Raw genomic sequence first — 15,118 nt, 5'->3', positions numbered from 1 at the left:
TTGCCTAGGCATATTCCACAGTACTGTTCAATCACTTATTAAGAAGTGGAAAATTTAGGGATCTCTTGATACCAAGCTAAGGTCAGGTGGACCTAGAAAGATTGAAGCCACAACTGCCAGAAGAATTGTTTGGGATACTTTGGAGTGGTTGTTTTTAGGAGCAAAATATGATAATACTTAAATAAAAATGAGCTGCATTGTTGAGGTACCAGAAAGAATGCCACAAAAAAGCCAGTTACATAATGCCCGACAACACCTTGACACACCTCAGAGCTTCTGGAACAATGTAATCTGGAATGTCAAGAACCAAATAGTGCTTTATGGCCACATCCATAGGCGCTATGTTTAGAGAGGGGTCAACAAGGCCTAAAGCGACACTTGGAGCATGGTGATGCCTCACTGATATTTTGTGGAGTGGGAGTTCTAAAAGCACAGCAAATCTTGTAGAAACTGATGGCAAGGGGAATACAGCGTGTTATCAGAAATTACTGGCAGACTATTTGCATTCTTCTGCACGAAAGCTGTGCATGGGACGCTGTTGGACTTTCCAGCATGAAAATGACCCACAAGGTATTAGGCCATGTTGACCTTTCAGTGGTTACAGCAGAAAAAGGGTGAAGGTTCTCTAGTGGCCATCACAGTCTCCTGACCCAAATATCATCAAGCCACTCTAGGGAGATCTCAAACATGTATCATGTAAGACGGCCAAAGACTTTGCATGACCTGCAGGCATATTGCCAAGATGAGAGGGCAGCTGTACCACCTGCAAGAATTTGGGGCCTCATAGACAGATATTACAAACATTGATGGTAAGCTGGGCTAAACACAATATTAGGAGCTAAGGGTATGCAGACTTTTGATCAGGGGTCCTTTCATTTATTTACTTGTTTTCATGTTTTGTTTTAAGATTGTGCCATTCTGTTATGACCTACAGTTGAATATGAATCCCGTAAAAAATAAAAGAAATGTGTTTTGTCTGGTTACTTGTGTTTTAAAAATGGTATATACTGTGTTCCCCAATTCTCCAAGAGTTTGCAAACTTTTGAGCACAACCGTACATCTACTTTAACAAATATGCAAGTGCCTGAAAAATCAACACTGATCTTTCCCTAAACACTTTATCAGCAGAACTCCCTATTGTTTATCACAGCTAAAACATGTGTCCTCACTGTCCTATTGCAAGGGGGCTGGCTTATCCAAAAGGCCCCTTTTGGCCCTTCTAAGCTAGCTAACATAAGTACAAAGTCTAGGCAGTGTATTATGGTTAGTAAGGAAAATTTACACATTCTTTAGCTGATTCCATAAACCTCGAAGATGAAAGCGAATATAAACCCCTCCTTACTTCTTGTTTTCCCCATTCAGTTGCTGCATTCACTAGCTGCTAAATGTGGGATTTTGGACTAATTTTATGGCACATGACACAAAGGAGAATCCACCATCTTTAAATTGGACTACTTCTTTTAATACATTTAGAGATTTCAAGCTATTTCCAAACATAACCTTTTTTTCAGTGTGCTTACAGAGCTTTCATCCTAGGCCCAAATCAGTAGCTCCGCTCACACTGGGCTGTACTGCAACTGAGCACAAGCAGTATGAACAAGGAAGGCACAAACGGTTCACAACTAGTTGCCTGAAATGGTAACTAAAGGATGAAGGGCAGGGCTTAGCTAAAAACATGCAGGGGCTGCCTGTTTCTTCTGATGTCCAGTGGCTTTGTAAGTATACTGCAGCACAGAATCAATAACTCTTACAGGAATGTGTGTGGTAGATTGACATAGCAATTGGGTCAAAAAGTTATATGTCAGTGACATTGCATAGTACAGGTAAAAATCTGAAAAAATGATGTTAGATTTCTTTCCTCAAAGTTTGAGATGTGTCAGTTGTTAAGAATAAGTTATAGGACAGCCACTTTGAAGAAGTAAAGGTGGAGTAGTTGGGTAAGATTAACCAGTCACCCTGTAATACTTGTCAATTGGGTTCATTTTAGAAGTCATGTTAACCTTAAAGAAATAAGCAGCAGTAAAGGTCTGGAATATAACAAGCAACTCTCTGCGTGTCATGTCTTGCAAAACACGTTCTGATCGTAATTCCCAATATCAGAGACAGGAAATGTGTATATAACAAAAATATGCAGTACACAGAAGCACTGATAGAACCAGAAGATAATTTTGCCTGACTTCCTTTGTAGCACAAACGGCACATTTTTGTCTGACATTAGAGCAACCTTTTTAAATTTGTACCACAGAGGAACCTCTTAAATTAATATTTAGGTCTCGGGGGAACCCCTGCTAAAAGTTATTGTATCTACAGATCATGGTACATTAGCATTACCAGTAAGCTATGGACATAATAATATTAAAAATCCAGAGTAGGCAGTTTCTTTTAACACCCCCAGCTCTATACATGAACATTATTTTTAGCATTTAATATTAAATGAACTTAAAATAATGATGGCCAAAAAAGACAGACAGTGAAAACTGAAGTGTCCCTTTACATGAATTGTCAAATGCCTCTCTACACTTGTGACCAGTGAAAATGTGCCACTTTACTATAAGGGGCAGTGGAAGTGTGCCCTTACATTGGTGTTCAATGTAATGTCTCCTTACATGGATGGTTAGAAGTAAGAATGCCCCATTTGACTGATGTTTGTCAGAATAATGCCCCTCTTACATGGGGGATCATTGTTGTCAGTGGTTAGTTACCTGAAAGATGAGTGTAGTCATTTTCTTTGCTCTTACATTTTTGTTCATTGCAAACAAACTGCATTCTCTTTTTTCTCACTTTGTGTTTTTCTTTCTTGCATTGGGCTGCCTATAGCAACCAGTTAGCATTTTTGTTTCTCTAAGAAATTAGAATATGAACTATGTTTCATGTTATTTACCACAAGCAAATATTTATTCATTTTTAGGTATCTTTAGGTCTATGTTTATTTTGTTTCAGGCCTCCTTAGACTAGCATTGGTGCCAGAACCATGCAGGCATCAGAGCACAGGAGCTCAGTCTACCATTGCTGACTGCTCAAGAGATGCCTAGCAGTTTCTGGAGAAACCCTAGGGTTGAGAAAGACTGCTGGAGGTGTAGATGGCTGTATAGGCAATGCAAAGTTAGGCCCTAATATGTAACACATACAGTACATGTTTAGCAATAATGTTACCATTTATAAAGCCCCACAGAGTGTTAAATATTTTTTCCTGTACAACCCCTATGAACAGATAAGAAAATGTGCCCAACAGTTTGCATGCAGGAAAGCAGAGTTTAAAGTAAAATAAAAATTGCTTCTAAAATAATCAAATGTTAGTTTCTATCAAATATAGATAATATATTGACAAAATGTTATGGTTTATAATCAAATTGAAAAAAAAAAATGAAAATGTACTTACCTTAAAGAGTCTCAATATATTGGCCACCATAATGGAGACTGAGCTTGAAGATGCTCCAATCACTCCCACTACCCTCTCAGGCTGGGCAATAATAGGGTTCCCACCGCTGAGACATCGCACTTCTGCTCGATCCTTATCGATAAGTGGCTGGACAAAGCTTAGGGACTGCTCGAGAGCATGTGTGTCTCGGGAGCAGGTGTCCAAAATTCTAGCACCTAATGTGATATTTGGCAGGAGGTCAAGATCAGCATTGATACGATCAAGAGCATAAAGCATTGCTTCTAAGCGATGTATTCCTTTCTCCTTCTTAAGTTCTCCACAGGCTCTGCCATCACTTCCCCTTCCATGTACTGGGAAAAGACCACCAAAAATGAGGTCTCCATCTATCCTCACAGAATTCATATGTGGTGAACCCTTTGGTTTAGACCAACATGTCCAAGTATTAAGAAGTATAAACGTGCACACCATAATTGTAAGCTTTGGCATATCCATGGTGAGGTTTTGTAAGCCAAGATAAGTCTCCTTTCAAAGCAGTCTCCTCTCCACACTCCTCTAGTCAGATGGTCTGTATGGCGATTTATGGTGCCGAGGCCATGATGTTTTGCAGTACTGTTCTTGAGTAGTAAGCCGCATCAATGTTCTAGAAGGAAAAATATGTGAAAAGAGATAAGCCCAAATATTCAGTTTATTCAAATTAAAACGATGGAAACTGGAAGTCATTTACTAAGCTTCTGAAATAAACCATGAAGGTAATATTTATTCAAGCAGCTGAGCATAAAGAATAGTTATAATACACCTTCTTTTCATGTTTATCCGCCTCTCTATACATTTTTCAGAATAGGCTGTAGGATGTACAATTTTCTCTGCATGTGGCATTGAATCATAAACAAAGCATTACACCAGCTATCTTGCAAGGACTTTTTATCTCATTCAACTTTGAAGTGAAGAAGATAAATGTATATCAGAATTTGATGGCCATGAAAAAATCATTCAGAAAAATGGTGTGGTCGCCAATGACACTGAGGTGGGGGAAATGCTAGACTGACACAATGGATACAAGATGAAACAAGGGGAACAGCTGCAAAAAAAAAAGGAGCAAGTAAACAAGAGGCGGTAAAGCCTTACCACCTGTTGTACACAGCTCAGGTGTACCAACCTATTACTATTAAATCTTATCAGATTCAAAAATAAATTAATGGATGCAGTTACGTATTGATTAAAAAACACTGCTTTTTTTTTTTTAATACATCTAGTGTTATTATCCAAACATGCCATATTTTCAGCCTCATTTAATGCCCTGTAAAGTAAAACTCAGGCTAGAAACGAAAACAGGGAGGGACATTATAAGAAGACAGTCAAGTGTTCTGCATGGCTATTTCAATGTCCAGTCAAAGGCGTGGGGTAGGGAGGTGACTAAGCTCTATTGCATGATTGTAGTAGAGAAACGTCTGGTTACCAGCCCACGATTTTCATATCAACTACATAATCAGGACTATTAGCTTCCCAAAAACCAACACACATTTTTTTATAGCCAAACTGATTTTTCTGGTATTTCAAAACATAAAAAAGAGCGATGGGAGCAATTTAGATCCCTTCTACATGCATGCGTATGCCTAATCCTAAAGGGTGTATAGTGAGCCCCTGAAACACATTGGCTGTTTAATGTGATATTGTTAAAGAACCATTAATGCATTTTGGGTTCTTTACCCTTTTGGCTTGGTGCTTCTGTTTCATTTATATGCTTTAAAGCGGTAGCAAAATTGCAACAAAATGGCCAGTTGCAGGATAACAGCATAATGTGCTAGTATGCATCGCATATTAGCTTTTTTTCAAAGACTTACCTTAGAATGAAGCCCTCCAGCAGCGCGCTGTCACCACTTCCATCTTCACCTAGTCTGCCTTCTGGGTTTGTGGGCTTCAGCTTTTTAACTGGCCGTACCATGATGATGTCACTCCCGTGCATGCATGTAGAAGTCATGGCTGCGGCACGGCTCTCTCATTGGATGGCACGCCATCCATTGGGAGTGCAGTGCGCATGCTCCAGTGATATCACCGACTGCTACTACAGTAAATATCTCCTAAACGATGCATGTTTAGGAGATATTAACTGTATCTACAGGTAAGCCTTATTTTAGGCTTACCTGTAGGTACAAGTAAAAAACAGGAACTTTACTACCACTCTAAATGACTTCACTGGTACTCAAGGGAGGGAATCTTTGATGTAAACAGCCTAGCTGCACCCAGCGGGCTCATCAAATGGGTGTATTTTTCATTACTATTAATGAGCATGGCTGTGTAAATCTCAGTAATGAAGGGAAAGGAAAAAAAAATCCTTTAGCAGGTAAAACATTACATATATACAATACTATATGTATGTCAACTGTGTAATTAGCTGTCTGCCTGGAGTTCAGCTTTAAGTAATGCATTATTATCAGTGATAAAATTGAGTAAACATTTTTTGAAGGCCATGTTACACAGAGATGACCCCTCCTAAAAAAATATATATATAATAATACTGAACGGGCTGAAATATAAACCAAGTTATTTTGATACCGGTGTTAATATAATTACTTCTAATAGTTCCTAATTGTGTTAAAAATAAAATGTAATGCTTTTTGCCATATTGAATTTCCATTAAATTTTACATTATTCCTATTCCTCGTGGAGATCTTCTAATTGGAAAAAAAAACTCCAATGCTGTTTAGGTATCTCTACTTTTTTTTCTCTAAGTGCATGCATCATATTATGTTTCAATCTCATGTGGTTCAAACACATGTTCAAAAGGAATATAGATATTTGCAAATCTTGGAAAATAAAAATGTACTACCTGTTACCCATCAATTCCATTTTATTTTGAATTAATGCACAGAAAAGGCATGTTTATGGTTGAATAGTTTTGAAGAACTGCAAAGATTTATTCCACGTCTCAATTTTTTTTACATCAGTCCACGTGTGCACTTTACCAAGCCTGACAACCTAAATGCCACATGAAACAATAATGAATTTATATTTTAACAGCAATTTATACCACATAACATTATGACAGGGAGAGTGTGATTTCCTGCAGAAAATTGACTTCCCTCAAGAAATTGCAATATAGGAAAATTACACCTAATATGACTGCGAACACAAAATATTGGGGCTGATTTATAGATACTTGTGAAAAGAGAATTGTGAAATGTGTGCCAATAGCAATCGGTCTAAACGAAGCTGTCATTTTCCAATCAGAATTATTTAAATGAGACCTGTAAATTCCAAATACAGTAAACCCCCCTCCATTGCGGGGGTTACGTTCCGGACCCAGCCGCGAAAAGTGAAATTCCGCGAAACAGAAAAACCCTATTAAAATACATTGTAGGCATGTTTTTTTTACTGTCACTGTACGTGTAAAAGCATTTTAAGGTCTTTAAACAGACTTTTAAAACAATAGAAACTCATTTAAACACATAAAAGATACTTAGAGACAAAGCAAGAGCTATGAAAAACACAAAAATCTTTCATTTTTAATGATTTATATAGTAAAATAACATTACAAAAAAAACCGTGAATTACCGGGACCGCAAAAATTTACTGTCAAAAATGTTGATTGGCTCCTATGTACTTTGTATGTATTTCATGCATTGCCTTCAGTTGCACAGTAAATGTAAATGCAAAACGTTTAGTTTTGTGAAGGACTTAAGACAGACTCAAGTGGGGTACACACTATAAGAAAATCTGCCAAACGATTGTCCGATTGTCCGATTTTCCTCGTTGTTTCACAGCAAATCGGAACCGATGAAAAAAAATTCTTACGGAAATTCGTACAAAAATTCTCATACGACAAAGGCTTTTTTGTTGTTTATTGTTTCTGATCATGCGCAGTCTTTCTTTTCTGATTTTTCTTGTACAAAAATCGTACGAAAATGGTACACATTAAACAGAAATCATTTGTTTTTTCCTATACTTAAAAATTTTGGAGTTTATCCCTTCAAGAATTTTCGTACGAACATTCTAAATGGTCTGTAGAAAGTTCTGTACACACTATACGAAAATCGTACGAAAATTCTTTAGACGAAAATGTTCGCCTGATTTTCTTATAGTGTGTACGAGCCTTTACAATGTTTATGCACTAGTCCTACATTAAACTCCTCCCTCCATCTGCTGTAGTCCAAATTAAAAACTGGGACCAAATGCATTGGGATAGTCTGTGGGGTTGATTTACTAAAACTGGAGAATGCAAAAACTGGTGCAGGTCTGCAGAGAAACCAATCAGCTTCCAGGTTTTTTTTTTTTAAAGCTTAATTGAACAAGCTGAAGTTAGAAGCTGATTAGCTACTATGCACAGCTGCACCAGATCAGAGCAGCAGTAATGGTAGGATCTATGTACAGTAAAGCCCCTTTCATACATTCTTTTTGATTAGGTCCATTTTTTATGTGGACCTAATTGGAAGCTGCGTGCAGGTTTATGAGCAAAGAAATGTAAACAGATTTCTGTCCGTTTACATCAGGTTTTCCAGACATAAATGTGACAGATCAGAGGTATTCTGATGTAAACAGACACCAGTTCATGTTTATAGGCTCATAGAGCCAACGTGGGTCTGCCACAGTCCACCTATGGGTAGCTTCACCTACTCACGCCCAATGCATGATGTCATCATGGCTGGCCCCCCTGGCCAGTGATCCAGTCTTGCACACCAGTGTGGGTTCTTCCTGGTTCTCATCCTATTTGAGTCTATAGTGCTTCTCAACATACTTATCCACCTATGACCATTCAGGACTGACTATCCATTGGGACCCATGATAAAATGCCACCAGCAAGAAGTTTTTGGTACAGTATATTGCCTGTTGCTTTACTTACTAAATGTGAGTGTATTTTTATAATTTTTTTATTTAATTTAATAAATAATACTACACTTAGAGCAGCCCACTCTCCCTCTGGTTTTTGTTTTGTGCCACTGTATTTTTACATCGACTGATGAAACCATCCACCAGGAGCAGCTACCAATCCACACTCTATACATCTCCTTTGGGGACTATCACGAGGATGCCACCTGCTGGACACATTGAGAAATACCTGCGCTGCACTACCTTCATGTGAGTGCAAAGCCTAATTCATTTTTTCTACATTACCTTTAATAAATACTACACTGAGAGTGGTGCACTTCCCCTCTCTCCTCTTTCTTAGTGCTTTATATCCATCAGAGTATTCTTAAAAAGCTGCTGCAAGTTGACGTCTCCACTGAACATGCACCGTGTTTTATCCTCGTCTATGTGAGTGCAATAATTATCATCCAGATTTTTTTATTGATTTTTCTATAACTACCCTGCTTAGACAGTGCTGCCTCCCCTACTCCATTTTCTTATTTTAAATGTACTCGCCCCTCATATGCACCCTCTAGAGATTTCAAGAAAAAAGGCAGTTATTCTAATCTGTTGGGCACTTGCATGGCACAATTACAGCAAAAGGAAAATTGTAAAACTTTCTTTTGCATTCTTTGACATTACTAGACTTCTGCCTTACACAGTTTTAAAATGTGTTTTTTTTTTTTTTTGGTCCAGACTGTGACCACTCCTTCTCTTCAGCATGTCTTAGCATGGTTTGAAATAAAAATAAAATCAGCTCTGGAGTAGGTAGATAGATAAGGTATAGGAAGCGGGATTAATCTTACAACCTGTATTGGTTAGCCTGGGCAAGTTGTAACTAGGAAGTGTTGATGATCCAGGGAGCTTGTGTCATAGAGAGGAAACAGGTTTTTCAGTTTTTTTTGTGTTTATTAAAGTCTGTTTTGTGACCTGGAGCCTGGAAATTTCAAAGCGATTTGGGTGGGATTAAATCTCCAGTCCTGGGTCTAGGTATTCACTAACACACAACACTAATTGGTCAGGTGTGTGCTGGGCTATTAGTTGTAACCTGACCATGGTTCTGGGCTCCACCCCAGCAGACAGGAGGTCATTGCCCAGGAGTCAGGGGTGCTCCACTTAAGAGAGAGGTGGGAGCCAGTGCAGCAAGGGGCTGCTAATTGCGAGCTCTAAACTGGTGAGCGAACAGTCTGTAGGAGACAGACAAGGGCCTGGAGTGTAAAGCCAGAGCGGCAGTGCTGCAATTACAAGGCAGAAGGGTTGAAGGTCATTTATTTTGGAAAAGGAATGCTGAATACTCCTGCAAGGAAAACTCATGTTTGTGGGGTTTTTTCAGGGACTTTCTTCTAACCACTTGCCAACCTCCCCACGCAGATTTACTGTGGCAGGGCGGCTCGGCTGCACATAATCACCACGTAGATCTACGTGAATATGTGCACACGGTCTCGGCAGCGTGATTAGACACAGCAGGAGTCAGTATCCTCAAACACAAAGTAATGACCGCATTCCGATGTAAGTAAACATGTAAAGTTTATTCACCACTGTAAATCTAAACTGTACATCAATACATTACGGACAAGGACAAAGGTTGACTTGTTTCACGAGTTTACACTTGCTTACAGCGGGAGTCAGACCACGGGAGGAGCAGCGGCGATCGCCGCCGGCCTCCCGCGATTTTTACAGAAACTGACAGAAGACCCGCCTGCTTATGTAAACAAAGCAGGTGGGTCTTCTGTTACACAGACAGAGAGAGATCATGAGCTAAGCTAAAACCCCAATCTCTCTGGGCCTGTCACAGAGCGCTTCCCCTACACAGTCAGTAAGCACAAACAGGCATATATTTAACCCTTTGATCACCCCCAGTGTTGACCCCTTCCCTGCCAGTGTCATTTATACAGTAACAGTGCATATTATTTAGCACTGATTACTATATTAATCTTAGTCACTGGTCCCCAAAAATGGTCAAAAATGTCAGTTAGGGGTTCGATCTGTCCACCACAATGTCGCAGTCCCACTAAAAAAAAGTTTTATTGGGAATGTTTTATAGCAGAAAGTAGAAAATATTGTTTTTTTTTTTCAAAATTGTCGATCTTTTATCTTGTTTATAGCGCAAAATCTAAAAACCGCAGAGGTGATCAAATACCACCAAAGAAAGCTCTATTTGTGGAAAAAAAAGGACATCAACTGTATTTGGGTAAAGCCTCTTCGTTAAAGTAACGCGGTGCCAAATTGCAAAAAAATGACCTGCTCATTAAGGGGGTAAAACCTTCTGGAGCTGAAGTGGTTAAATAAAAATGGATGAGAAAAGTGAGTGGTGGTGTCCTTAGTAGCTCTACATTTGATGCTAGTTCTCACAATGGATTTTAGTTGCTAATTTGCAATAACCAAGAGTAATGTGACAAGAGTAGTCACCTATATCAACTAGTCTTCTCAATCTCAATTTATGTGGAGTTCCACCCAAATGTGGAACTTCCGCTCATTTGCTTCCTTCCCCCCCTTCCGGTGCCACATTTGGCACCTTTCAGGGGGGAGGAGGGAACGGGTACCTGTTTTTAACCAGTACCCTTTCCCACTTCCGGGAATGGTGCCGTGGTGAAGTGAGGTCCCCTCCTCCTACCCTCCCCCGCCGAGCCGATCCAAATGCGCAGCGCGCTTCACGCATGCGCAGTAGGGACCCGCCCATGAAGTCGCAAGGCTTCACTGCCGGGTTCCCTGACCGGCAATGGTGGCGGGAGCACCCAACAGCCGATGGAAGCATCGCTGGACTCCAGGACAGGTAAGTGTCCTAATATTAAAAGTCAGCAGCTACATTATGAGTAGCTGCTGATTTTTAATTTTTGGAGGGGGGCAGAACTCCGCTTTAATGACAATAATATTGTTATTATGTAAAGTATTTTGTGTTTCTAGTCAGCATATATTTTAGTAATTTTTACAGCGTTCAATTTAAACTAGAAAGCTAAGTAAAATAAAATAATACATATATGATGCAGTCTGGCACTAGCATTAGTACAGCAGCTTTGTTTTTTTTTTTTTAGTCCCTTTGCTACATATAACACATAAAGTACTGAAAAAGAGCTGCACTCCTGACTTGTTGTCACTGTATATTTATGGAGTTTGTACAAATAAGCTCTTGTCAAGTAAAACACATCAGAAGAGTTGCTTGGGTGGATTGTCTGTGACCGAGTGACTGATTAAAGTATAAAGCAGTAACAAGTCTAGAGAACGGCTCTTTCCCTGTACTTTATGTACGGTATGTGTGGCAAGGACAAGCCCTGATGCGAGCTGGCACCAAGCCCCAAGTAGATGAAGGATGAGTATCTGGAGCATCTGGAGCTGAACAGCGGGATTCTTGCCCCCTATGACAGTTTGATTATCTGTTGTTCCTTCCTTCCTTGAACAGGATGTCAGAGCTGTCTGTTCTATATTAAAATTCCGTAGGCACTGTTGTCACCCTTTGGGCAGGATGACCTTAGATGGGCATGTCTTTTTAAATGGACATTAGATACATCAAAGCCCAAATCCAGCTAACACTTAGAGCTTGTTCACACATACCGTGGTGGTTGGTATTTTCCTGCAGTGAAGCTGTGGTGGTTGGTATTTTCCTGCAGTGAAGCTGTGGTGGTTGGTATTTTCCTGCATTGAAGCTGTGGTGGTTGGTATTTTCCTGCAGTGAAGCTGTGGTGCTTGGTATTTTCCTGTAGTGAAGCTGTGGTGCTTGGTATTTTCCTGCAGTGAAGCTGTGGTGGTTGGTATTTTCCTGTAGTGAAGCTGTGGTGGTTGGTATTTTCCTGTAGTGAAGCTGTGGTGGTTGGTATTTTCCTGTAGTGAAGCTGTGGTGCTTGGTATTTTCCTGTAGTGAAGCTGTGGTGCTTGGTATTTTCCTGTAGTGAAGCTGTGGTGGTTGGTATTTTCCTGTAGTGAAGCTGTGGTGCTTGGTATTTTCCTGTAGTGAAGCTGTGGTGGTTGGTATTTTCCTGTAGTGAAGCTGTGGTGGTTGGTATTTTCCTATAGTGAAGCTGTGGTGCTTGGTATTTTCCTTAAAGGGCCGACGGCAGCTGGTGCCAAGGGTTTAAAGATACCAACCCCATACATTTACCAGAATACAATATTTGTTGCTATAGTGCAATCGCTGCACTATAGCAACAAATATTGTATTCTGGTAATGTTCTGGGGTGAACCTTGGCACCCCAGATATTTTGGAACTACATTTCCCATGATGCTCATGCACCCTGCAGTGTAGATGAGCATCATGGGAAATGTAGTTCCAAAACATCTGGGGTGCCAAGGTTCGCCATCACTGCTATAGTGGTTTTTGAATGTAATTTTTGCTTTGACTTTTATATCTTAACCACTTGACATTCAGAAGGTTTTACCTCCTTTATGACCAGGGCAGTTTTTGCTATTCAGCACTGCACCACTTTATATGAAAATTGTGCAAACAATACTGTATGCAAATTAAATTGATATCATTTTTTAATTCACAAAAATAGAGCTTTCTTTTGGTGGTATTTGATCACCACTGGGTTTTTATTATATAAATAAAAAAAAAAGACTTAAAATAAAAAAAAAAAAACAATATTTTCTGCTTTCTGTTATAAAACATAAGCAATAATAAAGCAAAAAAAATCGAATTTCTTCATAAATTTTGGCCAAAATGTATTTTACTACATGTCTTTGGTAAAAAAAGAAAAAAAAGATCCAAAAAAGTGTATATTAATTGGTTTGTGAGAAAGTTATAGCATCTAAAAATGGTATATATACTGGAATTTACACAGCTATAGACACCATACTCTAATGGCGCTGATCTACGACTTATAGTGTGACTGTGATAAGGTGGCAGGCAATCTGTCGCTAACCGACACTATCTGGGAGGGTCACTAACTGACACTGACGTTGCTAGTGACACTAATGCAGTAATTATAGTTAATTCTGTACACTGACACTGTACTAATGACACTGGCTAGAAAGGAGTTAACATCTGGGGGCAAAGGGTTAACTGTGTGCCTAGCAATGTGTAATGTGTGCTGCTTTTACTTTTCTATCTGGCTGGCAAAGCAGGGAGAAGAAACGGTCAGATTGCTGTTCCCTGTTTTTGTAAACACAGAACTCTGTCTGTGATTGGACACAGCAAATCAGCTGATTTCAGCAAAATTATTGGACAGCTGCCAAACTCATGCTGTGTCCATGCACGCACTCCAAACCCTGAATCAAGTTGGCGATGCACAGATACATTATCCGGCCTGCTTGTGCCACCTGCCCGAAGTAAATCTACTTTGGGCAGGTGGAAAATAGTTAAATTAGTTTAATAAATGGTATTGCACAGAGCAGCCCTGGACCTCCACTTCTGGGGTCCCCCTGCTGACGCTTGTCACTCTTCATCCATGTGCCCCCATACCAAGCCTCTTGCTTTGGGGGCACACATGCAGGTGCGCTCCCAAGCAGCGCTGCTCAACCCTACTCCCACTCCCTCCTAACAGGATATGATTGACACCAGCAGGAGCCAATGGCTCCGGCTGCTGCCTCTGTGCTGTGAGAGCAGGAGGAGAAACCACAGCTGCTGCAGGCAGGCAGGCACAGCGCTGGATTGATACAGGACTCAGGTAAGGATTTTGGTGAGGGGATAAAGGGGAACAGCTAATGTAAAAAAATACAGAGTGTACCCGTAACGTAAGTTTTGTTGAGCATTATGGATTTTCTAAGGTGAAAGCACAGCAAGAATGTATTTCTTTCAACCCTTTAATGATGGAAGATAAAACTTTAACATCTGAACCCTTGGCAATATTTTAATAAACTTTACAAATCATTGCAACCACTTAGTATATCCAGCTGAATTACACCTTGTTTTTTCAGACCAAATTGGGTCTTTTTTTCAATTATCAAAGAAAAATTATCCCACAAGAGTAATAAAAATCACTTAGCTGTATATTTCTTATCATTACTATGTCCCACCACCACAAAAAAAAAACAAAATAAATTTAGCTGCTACTGACATTCACATGACCCCCTTCAACTGTCTTGTTAGGCTTTCATTTGGCAGTTTGGGGGGGGGGGGGGGTTAAAAACACAGGCGAACAACCCGTGTTAATGGCTTGTACCATAAAGTAAAGGTAAATTTACCATGATTGTGAAACAAAGCATTGCGGCTGTGGCGTATGTACGACCCCCTCCAACTGTCTTGTTAGGCTTTAATTTGGCAGTTTGGGGGGGGGGGGTAAAAACACAAGCAAACAGCCCGTTTTAATGGCTTATACTATAAAGTAAAGGTAAATTTGCCATGGTTGTGAAACAAAGCATCGCGGCTGTGGCATATGTACAACCCCCTCCAACTGTCTTGTTAGGCTTTTATTTGGCAGTTTGGGGGGGGGGGGTTAAAACACAGGTGAACAGCCCATTTTTATGGCTTGTGCGATTAAGGCCTTACTGCTATTGTTGACTTCAATGCTTATCAATGCAGCTACAAAATTGCTGGAGTGCCTTTTTCAGCAGCAACTGCACAAGATAACATTAGTAGCTAGTATATCAGTAGCTAGTATATCTAGCTCTAAATGTTGACCAACTTAAGCAACAAATTGCTAAATGATACAAATCATTACAAAAGAGAGTAATTCTATAGCTGATACAAATCACTGCTATAAAATTGCCAGTGTGACATAAACCTTATGCTTGCTTTCTATCAGCGAACAGGTGAAGCACACTGAGGATTCATCATCAACTAATTCACAGCTGTCACAACATAAATGGTGCCTCTCCATTGACCTCCATTGAACCAGACCAGAGTGCCTCTCCCTGTGTGTGACTCTTTTTGTGTGACAGCAGCTCCAGTCACACAACCTTCTGACATCTGTAAGAGACCTTCTAGCATTGCCTGACAGGAGCTATCCTCTCTTGTCTGTCTTACTG

General features: G+C 39.9%; 2 protein-coding genes across 2 annotated transcripts in view; one reads left to right on the top strand and one right to left on the bottom strand.

Annotated features, from left to right (window-relative positions):
• HMGA1 (high mobility group AT-hook 1) overlaps positions 1-15,118 on the top strand; it is a 436,480-nt gene that overhangs the window by 212,969 nt on the left and 208,393 nt on the right. The gene's annotated exons all lie outside the window — the stretch shown is intronic.
• The window catches only part of GRM4 (glutamate metabotropic receptor 4), a 317,007-nt gene that overhangs the window by 284,759 nt on the left and 17,130 nt on the right, over positions 1-15,118 (bottom strand). The window contains exon 2 of the mRNA XM_082244635.1: positions 3,380-4,019. Coding sequence (XP_082100761.1) covers positions 3,380-3,871 — 492 coding nt within the window. The 5' untranslated portion in view covers positions 3,872-4,019. The remainder of the gene's footprint in view (positions 1-3,379; positions 4,020-15,118) is intronic.

Source organism: Pelophylax lessonae (assembly GCF_965119305.1).
Source record: "Pelophylax lessonae genome assembly, chromosome: 2".
Taxonomy (NCBI): Eukaryota; Metazoa; Chordata; class Amphibia; order Anura; family Ranidae; genus Pelophylax; species Pelophylax lessonae.
The sequence above is the reverse complement of the archived record's forward strand: the minus strand, read 5'-3'. Positions and strand labels throughout refer to the sequence as shown.